Source organism: Agelaius tricolor, unplaced genomic scaffold (assembly GCF_023055355.1).
Source record: "Agelaius tricolor isolate 1412-34295 unplaced genomic scaffold, bAgeTri1.0.p SCAF_16, whole genome shotgun sequence".
Classification (NCBI taxonomy): domain Eukaryota; kingdom Metazoa; phylum Chordata; class Aves; order Passeriformes; family Icteridae; genus Agelaius; species Agelaius tricolor.
In genome coordinates this window covers 18107766-18128480 of record NW_027269276.1, presented here as the reverse complement: position 1 = coordinate 18128480, position 20715 = coordinate 18107766, and the positions used below count along the sequence as shown (strand labels likewise).

The 20715-nt window shown below is 51.4% G+C and overlaps 1 protein-coding gene across 3 annotated transcripts; it reads right to left on the bottom strand.

Moving 5' to 3' along the window:
- Nucleotides 1–615: 615 nt before the first annotated feature.
- On the bottom strand, nucleotides 616–20621 carry PKM (pyruvate kinase M1/2). Of its 3 annotated transcripts, XM_071441947.1 has the most exons (12): nucleotides 20463–20506; nucleotides 15177–15236; nucleotides 14800–14963; nucleotides 14340–14431; nucleotides 11364–11495; nucleotides 10986–11172; nucleotides 9915–10185; nucleotides 9505–9655; nucleotides 8046–8198; nucleotides 4178–4344; nucleotides 1974–2155; nucleotides 616–1408 (listed from the first exon to the last, which is right to left on the bottom strand). In XM_071441947.1, exons 2-12 carry the CDS (start codon nucleotides 15215–15217, stop codon nucleotides 1302–1304), a joined length of 1647 nt encoding a protein of 548 aa, XP_071298048.1. In that variant the 5' UTR covers nucleotides 15218–15236; nucleotides 20463–20506; the 3' UTR covers nucleotides 616–1301. The 3 variants fall into 3 exon arrangements, with proteins under 3 accessions (XP_071298048.1, XP_071298049.1, XP_071298046.1); XM_071441948.1 differs by lacking the exons at nucleotides 4178–4344; nucleotides 15177–15236 and adding an exon at nucleotides 4780–4946 and having other exon boundaries at nucleotides 20463–20621; XM_071441945.1 differs by lacking the exons at nucleotides 4178–4344; nucleotides 20463–20506 and adding an exon at nucleotides 4780–4946.
- Between the last annotated feature and the right edge of the window lie 94 nt (nucleotides 20622–20715).

Here is a 20715-nt window from a genome sequence, read left to right as displayed (position 1 = left end):
GTGAGGGCCGGAGCCTGGCGGGGTCCCGGCCCTTAAAGCGACCGCGGTACAGTCTCTTAAAGGGGCCGCGGCGGGCGAGCTCCGGGCTTCCTCCGCCCCGGGCGGGGCTCAGGCCATGCCGGAGCCACTCTGAGCTCCCGAGGAAAGCGGCGTAGATGTCAACCAGGCCCCAGGGCCCCTGCTGGCTCTCTCCCCCAGGCACGGAAACCCCAGCTCCCAGTTTCCCCCAGAAATGCTGGTAGAGCCCTCAGCCACTCCCCACCCCAAGAGATGCCTCCAGCCCTGTCGTTGCCTCCCTTGAACGCCTAACGCCTGTAGAGCCCCTCCACCCCTGCAAGCAGCCCCAGTCCTAGGTACTCCTCCACTGGGACCCCCTCAAACTGCAGCAGATTCCCCCAGCCCCTGCAAACGCCCACACCAGACCCTCCTAATGCCTGCAGATCCCAGACCAGACAGCCCAAGCCCTGCAGACTCCTTCACCAGATCCCCACCCAGAACCTTAAGCACTTCCCCACCCTCGCAGACCTCCCCAAGTCCTACAGCCCTTCATCACCAGATCTCCCACTACCCCTGCAGATCCCTCATGAACCCCCAAAGGAGCAGCTTAGCCCAGCAGGTGCTTCAGCTTTTCTTTATTGATGAACAGTTGTGCTCTCCACCCCAGGGCCCATCAGAGTGCTGGGTGAGGGGGGGGGCTCTGGGGTGGTGGGGGAACATGACTAACACAGGAGACAACGCTGCAAGGGGAGCACGGGACGCTCTGTGCATGGAGCCAACACCCTTCCCCTGCCCCCATTCCCCAAACAGCCAGCTCAGAAAGGCTGGATCTGCCTTGGATTGGGTCTGGAGAGGCATGTAGCCATTACAGGAGGAGGGAGTAGCAGCTTGCCTCGAGCAAGGAGGGGGTCCAGCAGAACCGTTAACTAAACATCGCCTCTCCCCTTCCCCAAAACCCTGCACCAGGGCCAGGGAAAGGGACATTTCACACTCTGAGGACAGTCACCAGGAAAGAGGAGTCCCAACAGCACGCAGGAACCTCCTACGCTGACTCCAACACACATCAAGGCAGGACTTTTAACTACAGGGAGAGATTTTTAAAAAACTAAACACTTCAAGTATATTTTTTTTAGTGATTTAAGGTCTCTTGCCCCTGCTGCTGCTGCACTGGGTGGTGTTTAGCAACCTACATCCACTCTAGGGACAAGGACAACAGCGCAAGCGATGGCTGGTCTACTGCAAGGGGAGACAGGGCAGTGGGGTGGTGGGAGGGGAGGGGCAGGGGGAGAAGGCCCGGTGGGCGCTCAGGGTACGGGCACCGCACGCATGGTGTTGGTGTAGCCAGAGCCGGGGCGCCAGCCCGTCAGCACGATCACCAGGTCGCCGCTCTTGAAGAACCCTCGAGCTTTGCCTAGGAGAGAAGAGGGAGGCGTCAGAGCCCAGTCCCACCCTGGCTCCTTGCCACGGGGCAAGTGTTCATCATCCACTCCCCGAGTCACTAAGGCTGCCTGTGCCACAGCAGCTGCGGCTTCAGGAGGGTATCAAAACCCCACCTTCCTGCTGCCCACCCATCTGACAGCCTTCACCTCTGCTACGGGGTTCTCTGCAACAGAGCTTGAAATTCCACAGCACGTGATTTGGAGGAGTGTAGGACAGAGTCAGCCCCACTCCAGGCTTCCCTTGTCCCTCAGGATTGCTGAGTGTCACAGGCCTATCACTCACCACCATAAACCCAACCTGGTCTTCTGTAGGAATTTCCTTTACGGAAGCTTTGCCAAACCCACCACCCCATTTCCCAACCAGATGTGGTTCTGCTCATGCAACCACCGCCCATTTCCCGTCCGGATCCAGTTACCACACAGGCAGCCAGTTCCTCTCTTCCCCGTCACCAGTGTCCCTAAAGTACCACCCAGGTGCTCAGGGCCACCACATCCCACCAGAGCCATGTCCCAGGGCAGGGGGAGGGTGCCACTCACCAACATTCATGCCCAGGGCGACACGCAGGTCCACGTCCTCGGCCCAGGCGTCCAGGGCGGGGTCTTTGCAGAGCACGGGGAAGATGCCGCGGTACAGGTGGGCCTGGCGCGCCGTCTGCTCATTGCGCGTGATGGCGATGATGGGGGCGCGAGGGCGGTACCGCGACACCAGGTGTGCCGACCTGCAGGGACAACAGCCACATTGGGGCTCCACACAGCCACCACAGCCTCTGGAGAGACACCTGGCAACGGCCTGCAGGAGCACAGCAGCCCAAAGTCTGTCTGTCAGCCACCAGGGCTCCCCAAAACCTCTGGGGGGATGTGACCACACTGCACAAAAGCCACTCACCAACCAGCTTGATGCTCTGTTGGACTAGTCAACGAGGCAGACCACCACTGGCTGTCCCCACTGGGGGTGACAATCTCCTCACCTCCAAGTTTAGCAAGTGCCATCAGGGTGTTTTGGTCCCTGAACAAGCCTTTACTTGTCTCTGTTGCTATGTTAGGGTGGCGAGGTGCCATTTATTCTGGCCTCTGCAAGCAGGCCTTGGCATCTCAACAGGGGTCCCTGAACGTTCCCTGTTTTGAGGAGCTCCCGGTTTTCAGGGTGGAAAGAGCCGGCGCCAGCAGCGCTGCCCAAAGCATGCCAAGGAGGAAGCCATCTGCCCCCCAGCCACCTACTGAAGCCAGCAAACAGGCCAGTTCCTCCACACAGAGCTCTGCTCCTGCACCTCATGGGAAGCAAATGCAACAGAGGCCAAAATTTATACTGGGAAGTTGGGCACAAAGTCTTTAAAAAATGCCTTAAAAGAGCAGCAGCACAGCCTGGGCAGGGACTAGACTACAGCTTCTCTTTCTCTGAGCACTGCTGAGGGAGAGAATCTGCAAATGGATTCAAACTGCAAGGCTATGGCATCTGCAGCTCCATCTTTTAACAGACATGCTGGTGTCTCAACTTGCTTTTGCGGCATCATTTAGTCTAGCCAAGCTCAGCAACATTCAGATGCAAAGTTTGCTGCTTAAAGCAGGGGCCAGCAGACTGCTCCAAGCACCCAACCACACGTGCCAGCTCTCAGACAATCCTTCCCACACTGTCCGAGCCGCCTCCCGTGAGTTCCGGGAGATTCAGGTACTCACAAGGGTTAACCTAATCCACAGCTAAAAATATTCAAATATCAGAGTTCAAATCTCTTTAAGAAGGTCAAGTGTAAGGCTGGAACATTTGACCAAGAAACATTAGAAGCATGAGGACATCCAGAACTCGGTGCTTATAGTTCCCTCCTCATCCCTGCAGAAAATAATTTTCTGCTCAAAATAATTTTAAGCTGTACATTTTGGTGAAGGTTTCACCGATGGTCTGCATCTTCAGGTACGTGTGCTGCACTACTGTTTTGGTGTGAATCCAATGTGAGAACTTCTGATTTCCTTCCAGAAAGCAGTCTGAGACTTATGGTCGGACGTGCTTTGGGAGCAGGCAGCCCAGGTCCTCTAGATGAAGAGCTGATCCATGAAGCTCCAGCTCCCATTCCACAACTGGAAGAACAAGTCTCTGGCAGCTGTCACCGTTGCTGGACAGAAATCCCAAACTACATTGTTCCAGCACTCTTCACCTGCAGCCACTGAGCTCATCTGGTGCTTGCCAAATGCCTGTCTGTGCAGAGATTACCTGCAGGCAGGGACAAGGAATCCTGGAAGATGACATTTCCAACTCTCTCCATTTCCCTGCCTACCAATCACAGGTTGCACAGTCTCTCTTCAGCCCTTAGGCTCAGGCAAGCAGAGGCTGATGACTGCAAAGTCTAGCAAGGGACCAATACTTTGGATGCTACTAGAAAAGGCCGAAGCCTTGATTTAAAAAAAAATAAATAGATTCTGCATCCACTGAACTTCTGCCTCACTGTTACATTGATGATTTCTTGCCAAGAAGTTTGAATTGAAGCTGCAACACTTATTTTCCCTTGGCTCTTCCAGCTGGCGCCGCTGCCACTTGCAGCAGTGAGGGGAGGCCGGGCTGGGAGCTGGTGCCACGCTGGCAGAGGCAGGCCGAGGACTCCGAGCGTAGGGATGTGTGTCCATCTCCCGAGGAACCACCACCGCAGGCACTGCCAGAACCTGACTCCACTGGTCTCTCAAAGCCATGGGATTCTCCTTCCCCCACCCTGTCACACAGCAGGCTCGACCTGGGGGCACCTGTCCCCTCCTACCTTCCAGATTTGGTGAGGACAATAATGGCCCCGCTGCAGCACTTGAAGGACGCTTCCACAGCGCCAACTGCAGCGGCCTCGGTGGGGTCGCAGTTGAGGGGGGTCAGACGACGCAGTTCCTCAAACAACTGCCTGTGAAAGATGGCGGCTTCGGCCTCCCGGGCAATCTACAAGAGCAACACGCGTTCGGAGACAACACTCACGGCAGGCACTCGGGCACGGGGCAGGGCGAGGTGCTCCGGCACAGCGTGCCACATCTGCACTGCCAGCCTGTGGTGCTGGCATTAACCAGCGAGCTCAGGCTAAGCTCACCCCAACAGCATGTCCCTGCAGAGGAACCACTCGATTCCCAAGGGCTGTTTTTCCAATGGCGGCACCTCGCCCTGTCAAGCCCACACTCATGTGACACTCATGCCAACTGCCAGGCACTCTCGCTCTGCTCCTGCCTGCTGGGATCCCTCCCTGGCACAGGGTCAGCTCACATGGCAGCGGTTACACAAGGTTGGCATGGGCAGTGAGCAGCTGGCCAAAGACTGCAGTGTTAGAGTGCAGCGTGTTTAGCCACAGGAAGGGCTGGCCCAAGCCCCCTCTCTGAGCCCTACCTGCCGGACTCAGTCAGGACTAGCACGGCTGCAGCTAAGCCCTTAAAAGAGGCCTCCACGGCGCCCACCGCCATGGCATCGGCAGGGTCCCTGTTGTTAACATTGAGCCGTAAAATTTCTTCAAACAGCTGGCGATGGAACATTGCGGCCTCAGCCTCGCGGGCGATCTGCAGGCCCGAGTGGGAGGGAAGGAGGAGAACAGAGGAAAGAAAAGAAGGAAAGATATACCACAGGAACGTGAGATCATATTAACTTGCTTAATTGTCATAGTAGTGCAAGCAAGAAGGTATTAAGGTGAAGCAGTGAAGCTTTTTGTCTCTCGGGTTTTCACTTTGCCAAACGCAACCAGGCTAAAATTCACCATACCATGGGACTGGCAGGCCCCAGGCACTGGGCAGGCATTCCAAACATGGTATTCTTGTTGTATTTGGGAGTTCCAGGAGAGCAGGCAAACGTAAATTGCTTTTCAAGGAGCAGAACAAGCCAGCTCAGAGCCAGACCGTGCTTTGTCATGGCTGCTTATGACTTCCCTGAGAGACTCTTATGCCACCTACCTGCCTGCCCATGGTCCTGCTTGCAATTTTGTAAAAGGGAATATCTGGCTTCCTTTTCTAGGCTCCCAACAGCACAGAGTGCTGCTGGAACAGTTTTCATGGAGCCAACATGCAAGTAACACATTTTAAATGTCACTCCTGAAGGTGGGAGACTGTTCTCTCAGTCTTGTTACATTTAGATTAACTTCAGGGTCAATGAAGATTTAGTTTAACTTCAGAGTCAATGAAAATTTGGCTTCCCTTGAGAGCAAATAAAGATGTAGTTTGAGAGCCAACAAAGATTTATTTAAACTTGAGAGTCAATAAAGCTTCACATCCAAATGGGATACCAATTTCCTTTAGGTAACAGGGAAATAAACAGGAACAAGTCTTCCTTATAGGGCTGTCACAGATGTTGGGAGTGTTTGTACAGTGCCAGATATGGACAGATGAGAGGGACAGAGGCACAACTAAAGGCTTTGTGTTCTGGCTGAGCACTGGCAACAGGTTCAGCAACCTGTTCATCCCAGAATCCTGGGAATCATCATGTCTAATCATCTTGGAAAGCCTGACAACCTGATAAAGAAGGCTTGCAGAGACTAGAAAAGCATGCAAAGGTTCATGATCTTCTCAAGGACAACTTCACCCAGTTACTCCACAAAGTGAACAGCTGCTACACAAAGCATGACAAGTTCGTGTTGAATTAGAGACTGATGTGCCATCACAGTGAAAGCTTTGGAGTTAGAAAAATCAGAATTTTGCTACTCTAGTGTTAATGAATTATTTTATGTGATGCTGGGAATCATCCCTTCCACAGTTATCAGTTTAAGCCAAAGTAGTTAAGTATCTTAGGTCTAAAAATAACAGGACACAGGCAGCAGGCCGGAAAAGCAGGCCAGTGCCAACTTGTCCTAAAGCATATTGTTACTGCTGGATTTAGATAAAAGGGGAGTATTTGCATCACAACACTTACTCCAAATGCAGGAGCTGGAAGCCTGGCAGTTTATTTTCAGCTCCTGCACAAATGCAGCAGGTCCATGTAACACAGAGAGCAGATCTGATTTTAGAGGGAAGTCTGCACTCCCCATGTGTAATGGAACGTGGGAATACAGGTGTCTGCTTTGACAGCAGCTGCAGAGGGGCACAGCAACCCCTAACTTCACCCCACAGCTGGATCTGCTCAGACAGGAATAGCTATAGAGGGTTTCCAGTTGGTGCACAGATGGAGATACCAGGGAGGTGGGAGAAGGGAAAATGGAGAGGCTGTTTAAACCTTGGTCCCATCAGGCAGCATAGCATGGCTAGGCTGGGCTTTGAACTGTGGATCCTGGAGTGGAATGGGAAGCATGCCCACTCCCACCTACAGCAATCAGCCTGCCCAGTATTTGGAAGTTTGCTACTGCCCACTTCAGATGGTAACATCCACCTGCTCCAGCCATGCTGCAGATCCCCAGACCATGGTTACTCAGGACATTGTTGCTGGGCTTGACTAACAAGAACTGAATTAGCTCAGAGGAAAGATCTTCACTATTGAGTTGGGAGTTGGGACCTTGCTGCCTGAACATCTCACACTTAGTCAATCTGTATTTCAATTTCTGCACAGTGTTAAAGCCTTCAGTGCTTCTCCAGGAGCCCTGGTGGAATGAACACCATGCCCAGGTCTGTAGGAAGAGGGAAGCACATGCAACAGACCCTCAAATCAGGCTACAGGTACAATACAGCCTGCCCAGACCAAAGAATTAATGCCAGGATGGAAACCCAGGTGTAAGGTTTGCTGCAGCAAGTTCCCAAGTCTCGGTAGGCAGTTGATCCTTGTGATTTAGGGGTTGGAAAAGGAGGGAGAAGCTTTAAGGTGCACTAGTATTGGTTAGTGAAGTTAGTTAGCATTTGGCCTGTAAAGGAGCACCACTGCCCACTGATTGTAAGCTGTATTTTGCATTTGCCTCATGCAGAAAAACACCACTCCATACTGAGGTAAAAGATGTTTAGGTAACACACTGCAAACCAACACTGGCTGAGTTGAATAACCTATAGAAGCTGAATTACAAATAAAACTGGTGAGAGTTAGAACTTGTGATGTGATTCACATTGTGTTGTGATTCACAGCACTGGTAACTGGGGAGCAGCAATGCCCACAGGTACTTGACATGAGGCTTTTATCAGCTGAAACACGAACTTGAAGCAGAGCAGAGGTTTCTGGCAGTTCAGGCATGTAAAGATATGGTGCTGTCAGTACTCATGCAACAAACCCCCCAACCCCCAGCACACAGCAGGTGCTGAATGCAACAGTGCTGTAAATCACCCTCAGGAGCCTCCCCACCCCCTCCCATGCAGGACTCAGCCAAAACCTTTTATTATCTATAGATAAACTGCTTAAAGCAGCTCCTTGACCCTGCAGAAGTTTAAGGCATTTAATATGCCACTGCAATAGGACATTGGATGAAATTTCTATTGAGGTAAAGGCAAAAAGAAATTTAAAGTTTTATATCTCAGCACTACAGAGCAGCTCTCAGCTCTGCTTGGCAAGTTTGGAGCACACAAAGTGAGATTCCGAGCCCTCAGAACCACGTTTGTTCAAAAAAAAAAAAAAATCACCCACAGCAGAGTTCAAGACAAAAAATAGCAATTTTAGGCAGCCATTTCAGCTTTTGAGTGGCCAGCTGAGGTGGCCAGGAGCAAGGTGGTGTCCCTGTCCCCAGCAGGGCAGGGCAGGGCAGGGCAGGCAGTACTCACAGCGTGCTGCATGCGCACAGCCTCCAGGGGATAGTCTCCCTTGGCTGTTTCCCCGGACAGCATGATGCAGTCTGCACCGTCCAGGACGGCGTTGGCCACGTCGCTGCCCTCAGCACGGGTCGGGCGAGGCTTCTTGATCATGCTCTCCAGCATCTGGGAGAGAACAAACCCACAGGCATCAACACACTGCCACAGCAAGGGGCTGCACTTCAGTACTCCTTATGGCTTGGGTACAAAGTGGGATGCAGCCTCAGGAATCCAGGAGTTCTCCAGAAGTATGGAACAGAAAGAGAGTCTGGTCCCTAAACCAGCTTTGTTCTCCATCAGTAAGGAAAATAATCCGTTCTATTTTATACCCATTCCACATTTACTCCTTTTCCAGGCAGATTTAAGCCACACAACATCCCAGACAAAACACTCCAACCTTCCACTTCAACTTCTCAGCACAAAGCTTGGTCCAAGGAACTCTAAGCTCTCTAGAGCAGTGTGGCATTAGATGCATTTATGGAAAGCTCAAATCCAGTCATACATTCTGAAATTTGGGGATTATATCATCCAGAAATCATAATGAGCAGGGTCTGCACCAGTGAAGTCACCTTCCCCCAACACAGGAGTTCAAATGCTTTAGACAACACATACAGGGTAGTAAAATCAGAACAGTTAACTCCACCAGCTTTCTAAGCATCCCCACTTGAAAGAGTGGAAAACAGGACAGCTTTCCATGAGGTGAGCACTTCCTAATCCCTTTCCACACCCCAGTCCTGGCCAGCTCTCCTGTCTTCCTTGGGTGCTCAGCCTCCCCCCAGCTGGAGCTCACCACTTGTTTAAACACTATTTGCTTCACCCATAGGACATTGCCTGAGGTTGTATTTCAGCTGTATTTCTTTAACAATACAGGAAAAAGGAGCACATGCCACTGTAAATCCAGAACCTTTTTTTAATGTTTACTGTCTAAAGAAGTCTTCACTTCCACAGCCCGTGTGCAGAGGAAGGACAGCCAGGAAACCAGTCCTCCCAGTGCTCAAGGACTGTGCAAATGATCCCTATTCACTCCCAGAAAAAGGAGAAGGATCCTTTACTCAGTTCCTTCTGAAGCTGCAGTGCGGGTACATTTTCTAAAATACTTGGGAACCCCAGAAAACCCCTGCCAGGCAGGGATGAGTTGCCACAAAATGCCAAGGAAAAGCATGTGCCATTCTTCCCAGGAATTTGCAAGGTCAGCCCCAAAGGCTCATTACCACGTGATGTTTTGAGGCATATAACCTTTGGCAAGAGGTCCCACAATCTAACTGGGAAAAGATCCCAAACATAGCAATGCCTAAAAATATGAGCTTTTCAGCTATGAGCAAAACTTCTCTACATCTCACTCTTTAACCAATGCCATCAACCCATGGCTGCCCCAACATTCCCTCCTGGGTAAACTCTGGCAGTGAGGAGCCAAAGGTGGTGTTTCCAGTACCTGAGTGGCACAGATGATGGGTTTGCCAGCCCTGTTGCAGCGCCCAATCATCATCTTCTGGGCGAGGAAGACTTTTTCAGCTGGGATCTCGATTCCCAGGTCACCGCGGGCCACCATAATGCCATCACTGGCCTCCATGATCTCATCAAACCTGACAGTGAGAGAAGAGCTGTGTTATCCCATTTGTTCTGCAAAGCACCTTCCCATCTGTCTGTCCTCCTCTGAAAGGAGCACTCACGCTTTTCATGGGCTGTTTGAGTTCTTGCAATGCCAAGGAAGGAGGAAGAAAACCAGAAGCAAGGCACAGCACATATTCAGTGCTACACAAAGCTGCCTGAAGCTACAAAAGGGAGTGTGAGTTGCTTTATTTCAGCGTGACAAACCCAAAGCATCCCCCGCACAAAGCTCACCTGCGCACACCCTCATGATTCTCGATCTTGCTGATGATCTTGATGTTCTTCCCTTTCTCCCCCAGCACCTTCCTGACAGCGTGGACATCAGCAGCCTTGCGGATGAAGGAAGCAAACACCATATCCACGTTCTGCTCCACACCGAATTTTAGGTCCTGAATGTCCTTTTCAGAGACGGCGGGCAGGTCGACGGCAGCGCCGGGCAGGTTCACGCCCTTCTTGCTGCCGAGCATGCCACCGTTCTCAACCTCTGTCATGACATAGTCCTTCCCTGAAACACAGGATCCCATGGTCAGTGTTTACAGGACAGCTCCTGCTACCAACAGCTCCCACACCACCTCCCTGCCTGGGAACTGCGCTGTCAACAGCGGCACACGCGATAAAAAGCACATCCCATCTCTTCAGAGCGTTTCTGTACCACACAGGCTGGCAGTTCATCCTTGGGAACACAATAGATTGGTGTAAAACAACTTCTAGGCTGTTCCTGGATAAGATAGCAGCTGTTCACTGTAGGAGGTTGGGATTGCCTCCCCCAAGAAAAGCTCGCAGGCTGCAATTTTGCACACAGAGCCCTGCAACACCAAAGCCTCGCCTCCCACTCCCTACATGCTCACAGATTGAGAGGCTTGAGGCTACAGCAGTTTAGGCAGCATTATAAAGGGAGTATTATGGAAGTAACCTTGCCTCTACATACCAGTTAAAACTAGTTCTGTCTCTTAACTACAAAACCCAGAGTCTGTGCTGTAAAACTAGTTAAAGCTTTCATAAAGAACATGAATTAGCCTGGCTGATCACAAATAGTGGTATGGCCCTACCACACATTCCCTTTGAAGATGGGGTTTTGATGCCAGCCCAGTGAAACCCAGCTGAAGTTAAATTTTGGAAAGTTCCTACACTTTCCAAAGAAAGTGTATCCTGAGATAGAGAAATTTAGCTCGAAGTCTCACTAAACCATCAAGAACCATGTTCTCCTTTCTACAGCTGCAATCTATGAAACAGTTACTGGAGGGAAACCACAAGTATGTCCTGAGGAACACACAAGCAGGCAGAGCTAAAATGGCTGTTACCCACCTTTCTCTTTAACCACCAAAGAAATCAGACCATCATCCACATAGACTTTGCTGCCAACTTCTACAACTTTGATGAGATTCTTGTAGTCCACCCAGAGCGTGTTCTCATCACAGTTCTCCATGAAGGCATCGTCCAGGGTCACTTTGAGCTGTGCGCCCTTCTTCAGCTCCACTTCTGCTGTGCCACTCTGTGTGACAACAAAACCAGTAAAAACCAGTACACCACCACCTCGCAGCCCACAGCAATCTGTCAGAACTTTTGGGAGGTGGTTTGTTACCTCATTTCCTACAGTATTTTTTTGTTTGGAAATGGCCACAGGTTTAACACAGTATCGAGTCTGTGTGGTGAAAAAAGTGTGATAAAAAAAAGGCAACTTACTCCCTTAATGAGGCCAGTTCTGATTTCAGGTCCCTTGGTGTCCAGTGCAATGGCCACAGGTCTGTAGGTGATGGGATCAGAGGCAAAGCTCTCTGTGGCTTCTCGCACGTTCTTGATTGTGCCCTCATGATACTGGCAAGAAAAGAAAAAAGATGGAAATGTTAAAGCTGGTTCTACTTGGCTGCTTACAGAAAAGATCCCAGTATATCCCAGAGGCTGCCCAAGATGACTGTTCTGCTCCCGGTCTCAGTTCTACCTTCAAAATTTAACCCAGACAAAGCTTCCTGTAATAGTGCAAGGATACAAGAGCCTTCCTGCCATGAAGGAGTCTAGAAGTTATCTGGTGTGCCCTCAGCTCTAATTCCAGAAGGACAACCCAAGGAGACAGTCCCAAGGTCTGGCTGAGGTGATTTTTCATGAGGACACATATCTGCCAATCAAAGGTGGCTCACCAACCAAGAGGCCCTTAGGAGTAACTTTTCCAAAAGCTTACCTGAACACCTGCCTATTTAACACAGCAGAACATTCACAGCACCAGCAGCTGGATAACTGTGTGAATTCAAAGAGACCTGATGGCAGAAGAATGTCACAGTGCCACACATGGCTGTGCTCCTCCTCCCATCAGAGCAAGGGAAGATGCCTCTCCACACTGCTAGCTCCCACACACACTTCCAGCCTGACCCACTATCAGTCCTGCAGGTGGACAGGCTTTTCACTCTTTGGCCTGAATTCCCACAGATAAAGGACTTGCTAAAATAAGGTTATCCATGTAAATATTTACAGTTTATTTCCGGAGTCAAAGCAAACACAGACAGCTAAATAGTCCAGCACCACACACCTGGCTTCCAAACCTTGTTTGGGAGAGCATTTTCCTAAATGCTGCCAGTTTTTAGATAGTTTTGTGACAAAACCCATGCCAGCTCCCTCAAATGTGGTACAGATGGCCAAGAGATCAATTTACTTTCCTTGTTTAAATAACATTAAGAGATAACCTCAACTACTTACAACTAGTAAGAGTTGTGTAACACTTGACAGAGTCTAGCAGATAACACATACCCTTTCCTCTCTGTGGCACATGAACTGATGGAGGTTGACCTGAGTCACCCCGAACACCCGGTTCCCTCGTGTCACTCACTCACCCCAACACGAGCCCTCCACACTGACTTCAATATCTCAGGGATGATAAGCCAGCACCAGGAAGGTTGGACTGGAAAAAGCCATGCTGAAGTTCACATATGTGCCCTTAGCCAGAAATACCTAACAGCTGATAACTCTTTATAGCAGGAAAATGAGTCAGTTTATTGACAGTGTGCAATCTGGGATTGAGTCGGCCTTGACCCTTCCAGGGACAGCAGCTGGGGTGGATGCAGCACAAAAAGCATGCCCTGACAGTGCCACAACACTTATCTGAACCTAATCATCTGATATTTCCATTTTAGTGTGATACCAAGGACTAACTGGCTCCTAGGAGTCTGCCTTTCTGAAGAGTTACACACGCAGAACGGGAATGCAGGCAGAACTGGAGGTAAAAGCCATTTTTAGTCTATGTAAAGGGGAGCCAAGTGGGTGCCAAAGCACCTCTTGTAAAGCTCAAGCCCTGGTAAATTCTTTGGGGTGGACACAAAAACTGAAGTACCTGTGACAGATGGAAGCTCTTTGGGCCTTCACTGGAAATGAGGGCATTTTGGAGGAGCCAGGAGGGGACACAGGCTCAGGACTGGCTATGCCTGATGGTCACACTCTGCAGGTGACAGCCACCTCAGAGCCTGCAGTCAGCTTTGCTGGAGTGAAATGTGTGATTAGACCTCACACAAAGCAGGAAAACCTCAGCCAAGTTTACAGACTGCAGCAACTGGGCAATAACGGGGTCAGAATTCCCAGTTTCAGCCTGGCCACCAAGTCCCTGATCTGTCACCTAGCCCAAGAGCCACCCAGGTGCAAGGATTTGCCTCCTAGGATGCAGTTACTCCACATTATTCTTTCTCCAGGCTGATTTCCCAACTGCAAGACATGCACTGACACTATCCCAGTGTGGTTAGTCAAGGTCTGATGGTTGCCCACAGTTAAGTATCAGCCCTTTTGATCCTGACACTGCCCTGTGCTCATTAAAGGCTACCCGGGTGAGAGGCCAAGCTGTTGCATACCACAAGGCTCATGGGTCACTAAGTAAAGCCACCTACAGCTGCTACTGGGTGACATTTTGAAAGTTGGAAAGCAGCCAGGGTCAAAAAAAACCCCAAAAAACCTCAGCAGAATGGGATCCTCAGCTCCTCCAGTATCACTGAGGGTGTCAGCTATTTATAGCAATAAGGGCTTGACTGTCAAGGAGTGTTGATTTCTTCTGACCTTATTTTTTTGAGCTCACCACACACCATGTCCCAAGCTCCACGGTGGGACCTTCCAGAGCACCAGGAATGCATCTGGAGCAGCTGGTGAGCCAGAAAACCCAGGGGCCCATTCTTCCCACTGAGCACAGTAATTACATCAAAATCACCAATAACAGATGCCTTTTGATCAGGGTTATTCACGGATCACCTGCTTGCAAAATCCCCAGCAATGCAACAAAAAGTGAGATTAACTGATAGTGTGACCTCCTGCAGAGGTGAAAACAGGGAGAGGTCTTCTCAGCTTCTGCTGCTCACTGGGAAGCAGCAGCTTTGGGAACAGCAGGATATGAGGAAGAACTGAAGGATTTCATGGCAAGCCCTTGGCACACAGTGTCAAGTATCAGTTACCTGGCACCCCGCAACAGGGCAGGGCGTGGAATTGAATTGCTTTCAAAATGGCTCACAAAATCCACTTCAATGTTATCAACAGTGACGCAGGCTCAGTGTGTACAACCAGCATGCCTTCCCCAAAAGCAGCTATTGGACCTTGCCACAGCAGGGATGGTCTGGATGAAGCTGGATTTCCCTCCTCCCTAAGGACAGGCTCAGCAGACACTCAGGGCTGTAGCAGCTCAGACCACACCCTTACCTCATGGGTGCCGTGAGAGAAGTTGAGGCGGGCAACGTTCATTCCAGCTTTAATCATTTCCTTCAGCTTGTCCACAGAGCGGGAGGCCGGGCCTAGGAGGAAGAAACAGTTTGAACATTAACTTTAGAAAAATAATGAGGTAACCCACACAGACCAGGCTGTTTCATGTGGAAGAGAAAAGGTAAATGGATACAGCATTGCTCAGCACTGCAGCAGCAAATATTGTTTTAACTTGCCCACGGAGTGCAGCAGAACCCAAGCGATTCCCATTTCCCTGGATACTGGATTCACTCCCAGCAGTAACACAGGTTAGGCAAACATGGGAAAGTCATGTTCCTTCACCACACAAGATCAGCCCTGGCAAGGGATGAAAGTCAGATCCTTCTCACAATTTCCCTCCTAAGTTTCACCAAGGTGTGGGCTCCTAGCTGCAATTCTCTCCTGTCTAGGAATAGCCTACCAATGGTGCAGATGATGCCGGTGTTCCTGGCGATGGTTGGCTCCGAGTCGATGTCCAGGCGGCACATGTGCTCCAGGAAGGTGTCTGCCATGGCAGCATGCAGCTGCTGGGTCTGGATGGCCCCTGCATCATGGTGCTTCGACATGGTTGCTAGATTCCTGTGTCTGGAAGGGAAGAAAGAGGTGCCAGGTTTGGGAATTACCCACCCCAAACTGCCCATCAAGCAGAGACACCAAGACAACAATGTGATGGATATGGAGGTAACAAGAAAGCTGCTACTGGGTCAAACTATCTTTATATTCCTATTTGAGAATCCTAACAGGCAAGGCACATTTCTATTTCCATGTCATCCCCCACATGGACCGCCCAAAGCTCACCTGCCTTCTATGCAGATGTTCCCTTCATAGCTTCTCTTCATTGCCAGTCTTCCCTTGGAGCTACACAACGCAACAAAATTCAAGCACTTGAGTGCACAGACAGGCAGAGGTTCTGCCTCCTCCCTCCCAGCTCTCCACTCATTTCTCCAACAGGCCTCAACTGCACATCCCATCCCACACGGGACCGGGGCAGCTCGGCACTGGCGTGACTGCAGCACGCCCAGACATGGGCAACCTTCTGCCCAGGAGCACCTAATCACAGCAAAGTCCACATAAGCCTAAACCCCATCCTCTAAGCCTGGACAAGCAAGCAGACTTGAGTTGATTGAACACAACACTTTGGCAGAGAACACATAAAAGACTGAAGATTTAAGACACTCCAAGTCCCTCTTTGACTGAAGATGCTGCAGGTCTCCCCCATGTCCTGCACTCCCCTTCACCTACAGCACCAAAATTTATCATGAGGTTTAAAACTGCTCATATTTTTCAATGTATGGATTAAAAAAGCTCTCTGAACTCAGGCTGTTTGCCCCCTCTGGACTAGAGAGTTTCCACAACAGCAGGACCAGCCTATTCTTTGGGAACCGACCTATCCTTGGAAGAGGAAGCTGAGCTGAAGCTGAACAGTCCACTGGGATGGGAGAACATTCACTTCACAGCAGTGCTGATGCCCCAGGCATTTCTAATTGCAATAATTTTGTTCTCAAGTAGTCGTGGCAGCTCAAAGCTTTGTCTCTTGGACCTGCCCAGGCTAAAATCTCAGCACTACAAAAGCCTCTGGTAAAAGAGTGATGCAAGGTGGTGGCTACTGGCATGGGCAGATCACTCATTTTGTCTTTAAAGATTGGTTTAGCTTCAAACATTGTGTCCTGAGCACGCAGGTGAGACTCAGAGCAGGCATGAGCAGCCTTCATGTCCAAGATGTGCTTACAGAAACACGGGCTGGGGCCCAGCTAAAAGCTGGGACAGAGCAGGAATAGAGCTGGGCTTTTGTTCTGCCTGCCCCAGGCAGACAAAGGCCACCAATCAACCACAGAATGGTGTGAGGGGCACACACCAGCCAGCTCAGCATATCCAGCTTGGACACAGAGGCACCAATAACCCCAAAACCCCTGGCAGAGCTGGGAGCACTGAGCACAGTGAAGGGCAGAGCGAGCCCTGCCAGCCTGCTCCTGATGCTCCTCCCCTGCTCCGCAGCCCTTCCTCACGTACGTGCAGATCCTCTCGCAGGCAGCCCTGACTCACCCTCGCCGCGCTGCCATGCGCCACACAGCATCCAGGCCAGCAAAAACCATAATTTGACCTGGCAAAGCTTTTTTTCCCTCAGCCCTGCCAAAAGCTGCTGATTCACTGGAGTCACTACAAGAAGGTCTGCCCACATAAAAAGCCCAACGAAGTCTCATTATTATAGGAAAACCCTCTGGTCAGTTCTAAAACATTGTGTTTCAGCCCTCTAACACTTGCTGTTTCACCCTCGACACCTGCAGAGCAGTGTCAGGTTCCTTAGATGCCAAAAAAAACAAGCTTTTGCTGGGAAATCACCTCCAGGCACAGGCAATCGGGTTTGCACAGCTTCTAGGAACAAGAGGAATACTGAACAAGGGATCCCAACACGGAAACTGCAGCCAGAGCACAATTTGGAAGTTTATAAAAAATAGTCAAGTGAATGCTCCCTGCCTCATGGAAATCCCCCACCCACTCATGTCATTTGCAAATATAATTTTAACACCCTTGAAGTCTTTATAAAGAGAAAGGAAAAGTTCACTTCCCAGCCAGTATCCCCTTCACATGATTTTCCAGCAGGTTCAGAGGGCTCAGAAAAATTAACCGCAGACAGAGTGACCTTGTCCAGGGGCGAGAGCAGAGACGCAGGAGCCAGAAAATATCCCAAACACCCATCTGTCCACAGCACCATGCCCACGACCACCAAGAGTCTTTTCAATACTCCCTCCTGCCTTCCACCACCGTGCATTTACAAAGCATCAACTGAGTTTTACTGGAATGACCAGTCTCATATTTATAACAGGAATGTCTGGCATTTCCCACTACTCCGCTTTTTTTAACATCTAACAGAGGAGCAAGGACTTTAAGGACACCAGAAAACACGGAGCACTCAGTCTGGGCAGATTGAGGAAGAGGGGGTGAGCAATACCCTACAATGCCTGAATGTTTCCAGCACTGAATAAACCTGAATTCATTCCTCAAGGAGTAACGATTAAATCCCCAAATTTATTACTTGGCCTGCCCATGCTTCAGGCAGGGTGTCCCAGTGATCTCTGGTATCTCCACAGCTCCAGAATATTCCAGACTGAGCCATCTGAGGTTGGGACTGGTTTTTACTGTAGCCAGGTGAGTAATTCCAGCCAGCCCAGCCCATCCCACGGGTCAGATGAGAGAAAGCCTGAAATCACGGTATCTCCGGATATGCCCCTTGGGGATGGAGAAAGGAGAGGGAGCAGCAATCCCCGCCCAGGCAATCCCCACCCAGGGCCAAGTCTTTGCTGTTACTGGCGACAAAGGGAAGTGGAAACTGCAGCAGGGGCTGTCCCCAGGCCACAGCCAGAGCTGTGTCACTGCCTGCAGGAGCTCCAGCCAGGAGGCTCCCAGGGGGCGATGATTCGGGATTTACTAGTCAGCCTCACTTACACAACCTCACGGATGCTGCAGAACAAGGCTGCTCATGCCCAGTGACCCTGCCCAGAGGCAGAAATGGTTTGAGTTAGTGCTCAGGGCAGGGTTATGAAACCAGGCAGGCCTTCAGATTCCCAAAGACGCCTAGAAAAACATCAGCTTTGCTCATTCCAGAAGCTGAAGGCACTCAACAACAGAGAAATGCAGCTCTGCAGAGCAGCAGGTTTTTACCCTGGCCTGGCATCCCCTCTCCCAGGGAGGGAGGACAGCACATTCCTGCCAGGCAGCTGGTGCTGGAGGTGGTGTCTCGCCGTTACGTAAGGACAAAATGGCCACCCCAAAATTCCACCCCTTTTCTGCAAGCCTGGATGGAACCCAGGAGCCACCACCTGCTCCTGGCTGGCCGATGCTCTCCCCAGCATTGAGCCGTAGATCCACGGGAGGAGAGACCCACAACGGAGATGTCTTTCCAGCTTTTTGGCTAAGGGGAACAGGAAGATCAGGCTGGGTCTGGCACCTTCCCCGTGTGCTGCTGGCTCAGCTGAGCCTCTGCTGAGCTGCCCTCCCTGGAAAGCTTAACTAAAAAAAATAAGAGGAGGTGGCAAGCATCGGATGTTTGGTGACGAGAAAGACTTATCTGATCTCGAGGGTATTTGTAGGACACACCTACAGGCTTAACCTTGCAGAGGACAAGGAGCCCTTCAGCTTGGCAAAAAGCACCTGGCTGCCTTCAGGCAAGCTTTAAAAACCTGCTTCACAGGTTAAAATAAAGCTTTTTTTCTTTTTTCTTTTCACATTGAACTAGGCAGAAATGTAGACCACTGACTGCACTGCATCCCCATTCCAGGATGGAGATCGCTGCACGTGGCAGCGCCCTGGTACTGCAGCCCCATTCCCTACGTGCCATCCATCACCACCCGCTGCGGCTCCATCTTCCCCCGGGAGAACAACGGCCAGGAGGGAGATAAAGGACAGAGCACGTGCTCCAGCCAGCCTGGGAAACCTCTTATTCCCTTTAAATTAAATTATCAACTTGTTGGGTGGAAAGGGAATTAAGGCCGGCGGTGGATCACTACGGCTAACAGCAATAAATAAATAAAGGTTTTAATAACAGCTTTAGATATATAAAACAGTACGTAATTTAAAAAAAACAAAAAAAAAAAAAAAAAAACAAAACAAAACAAAAAAACCAAAAACACCGCAGGCTGCTACAGACTCTCCAAGCTCTTTATCTAGTGCAAGTGAAGTTTCTCAGAAGGGTTTCACAGGCAGAAGTCCCCGGTTCAAGCACGTGGCTCACAGCAGCGCTTCCTGCCTAGCACAAAAACCTTCTGCTTAATCCGGTGATGGGCTGGAAACCTGCTGGCACCAGTACAGACCATTAACCCATCGAACGCCTTGTATTGGCCAGAATTCTGCTCCATAAGCAGGCATAAAATTACACTCTTTAGTTGGTTTTTTGGTTGTTTTTTTTTTGTTTGTTTTGGTTTTTTAATTAAGCACTTCGAATTGCACAAGTTCCTGGACGTGTCTGAGTAACCAAAAATTTGTCATTGCACCTTTGAGCCAAGGCAAGTCACGATGAGCAGCAGGAAATTTAACAGTTTAACGTGACAAAAACCTTCACAAAACACTGATTTTTTTTTTTTTTTTTTTTGTTAACCTGGGCCTCTCTGATACCGAACTGCCTTGTCAGAACAAAAGCACGTTTTCAGAGATTGCCGTCTACTTTTAGTAGTCTGAGGAGACAGTCGGGAGGTTGCCATTGTCCGCCGACAAAAGCGCTATTCATGCCTTGGTAGCTCTGCAAAGGGGGTTTAAACACGTTTGAAAGGTTTTCACAGTTCAAGAAAACTATCTAAATCAATTGGATGTGTTTAAGCCGGCACAATTACGGGAGAAGATAAATTCAGAAGGGGCCTTCTCTTCTCGGGGGGGCCGGGAAGAGGCTGCAGCATCAGTGGTGGGTGCAGTGAGCCGGGCGCTGATTTAAGCTGATGCCCTTTGGGGAACTGCCGGCTCTTACGTGAGTGCGGGCACGGGGGGGGGAGGCGGCCCAGCGCCTCACTCCGTCTGCCTCTGACTCAGCCTCGCAGCAGCTCCTCCCGCACTGCCCGGCCCGGGCGGCAGCCGCAGCGGCGCCCTGCGATCCGTTTAACGGCACGGCCGCCGGGCCCACGCGGGGCTCCCCGCTCCTGCGTGCCCCGCTTCATTCACCCGAGCCCTCGCACCCCAGACCGGACCCCCGCCGCCGCCCTCCCCGTGCGCGGAGCGGCCGTTTCCCGGTGTGGGCCGTGGGGAGATGCTTGGAGCGGGCGGTCCCCGGCGCGGGATAGGAAGGGATGCTCGGAGCGGGCGCTCCCCAGTGCCGGGTCACGGGGGGATGCTCGGAAAGGGCGTTTCCCGGTACGAGATCTCGGGGGGATGCTCGAGGAGGCAGAGATGGGGACGCGGGGCCGGGGGTGCCGGCAGCCACGTGCTAGGCGCCGCGAGCCCCCCGCGCGCCCCCTCTTCAACCGTCCCGTAGGGCGCGCGCCCCCTCCCCTCAACCGCCGCCCGGTGGGACCTTCTCCCGGCGGCGGAAATATGGGCATAACGGCGGTACCGGCGCGACCGGCCCCACCGCTCGCAGCCCCTCAGGGCGCCGTTACCTACCGCCGTTGAGTCACGCCGCTACCACGTCCTTTCACTCTGAGCGCCGCCGCCGCTCTGAGCGCCGCCCCCACACGCTCCGTCAAAGTAATCCCGGCTGGTCGAAGCACCGCCCCCCTCATATCCCTCCGCCGGCCGCCCTGCCGGGGCCGGAGCCCGCTCGGCAAGGGCGGGGCGCCGGAGCTACTTTCAGGAGCGGACGCACAAACCAGCAGGGGGAGGCTCTGAGTCACAGCACGCGCTCGGCCGGCCAATG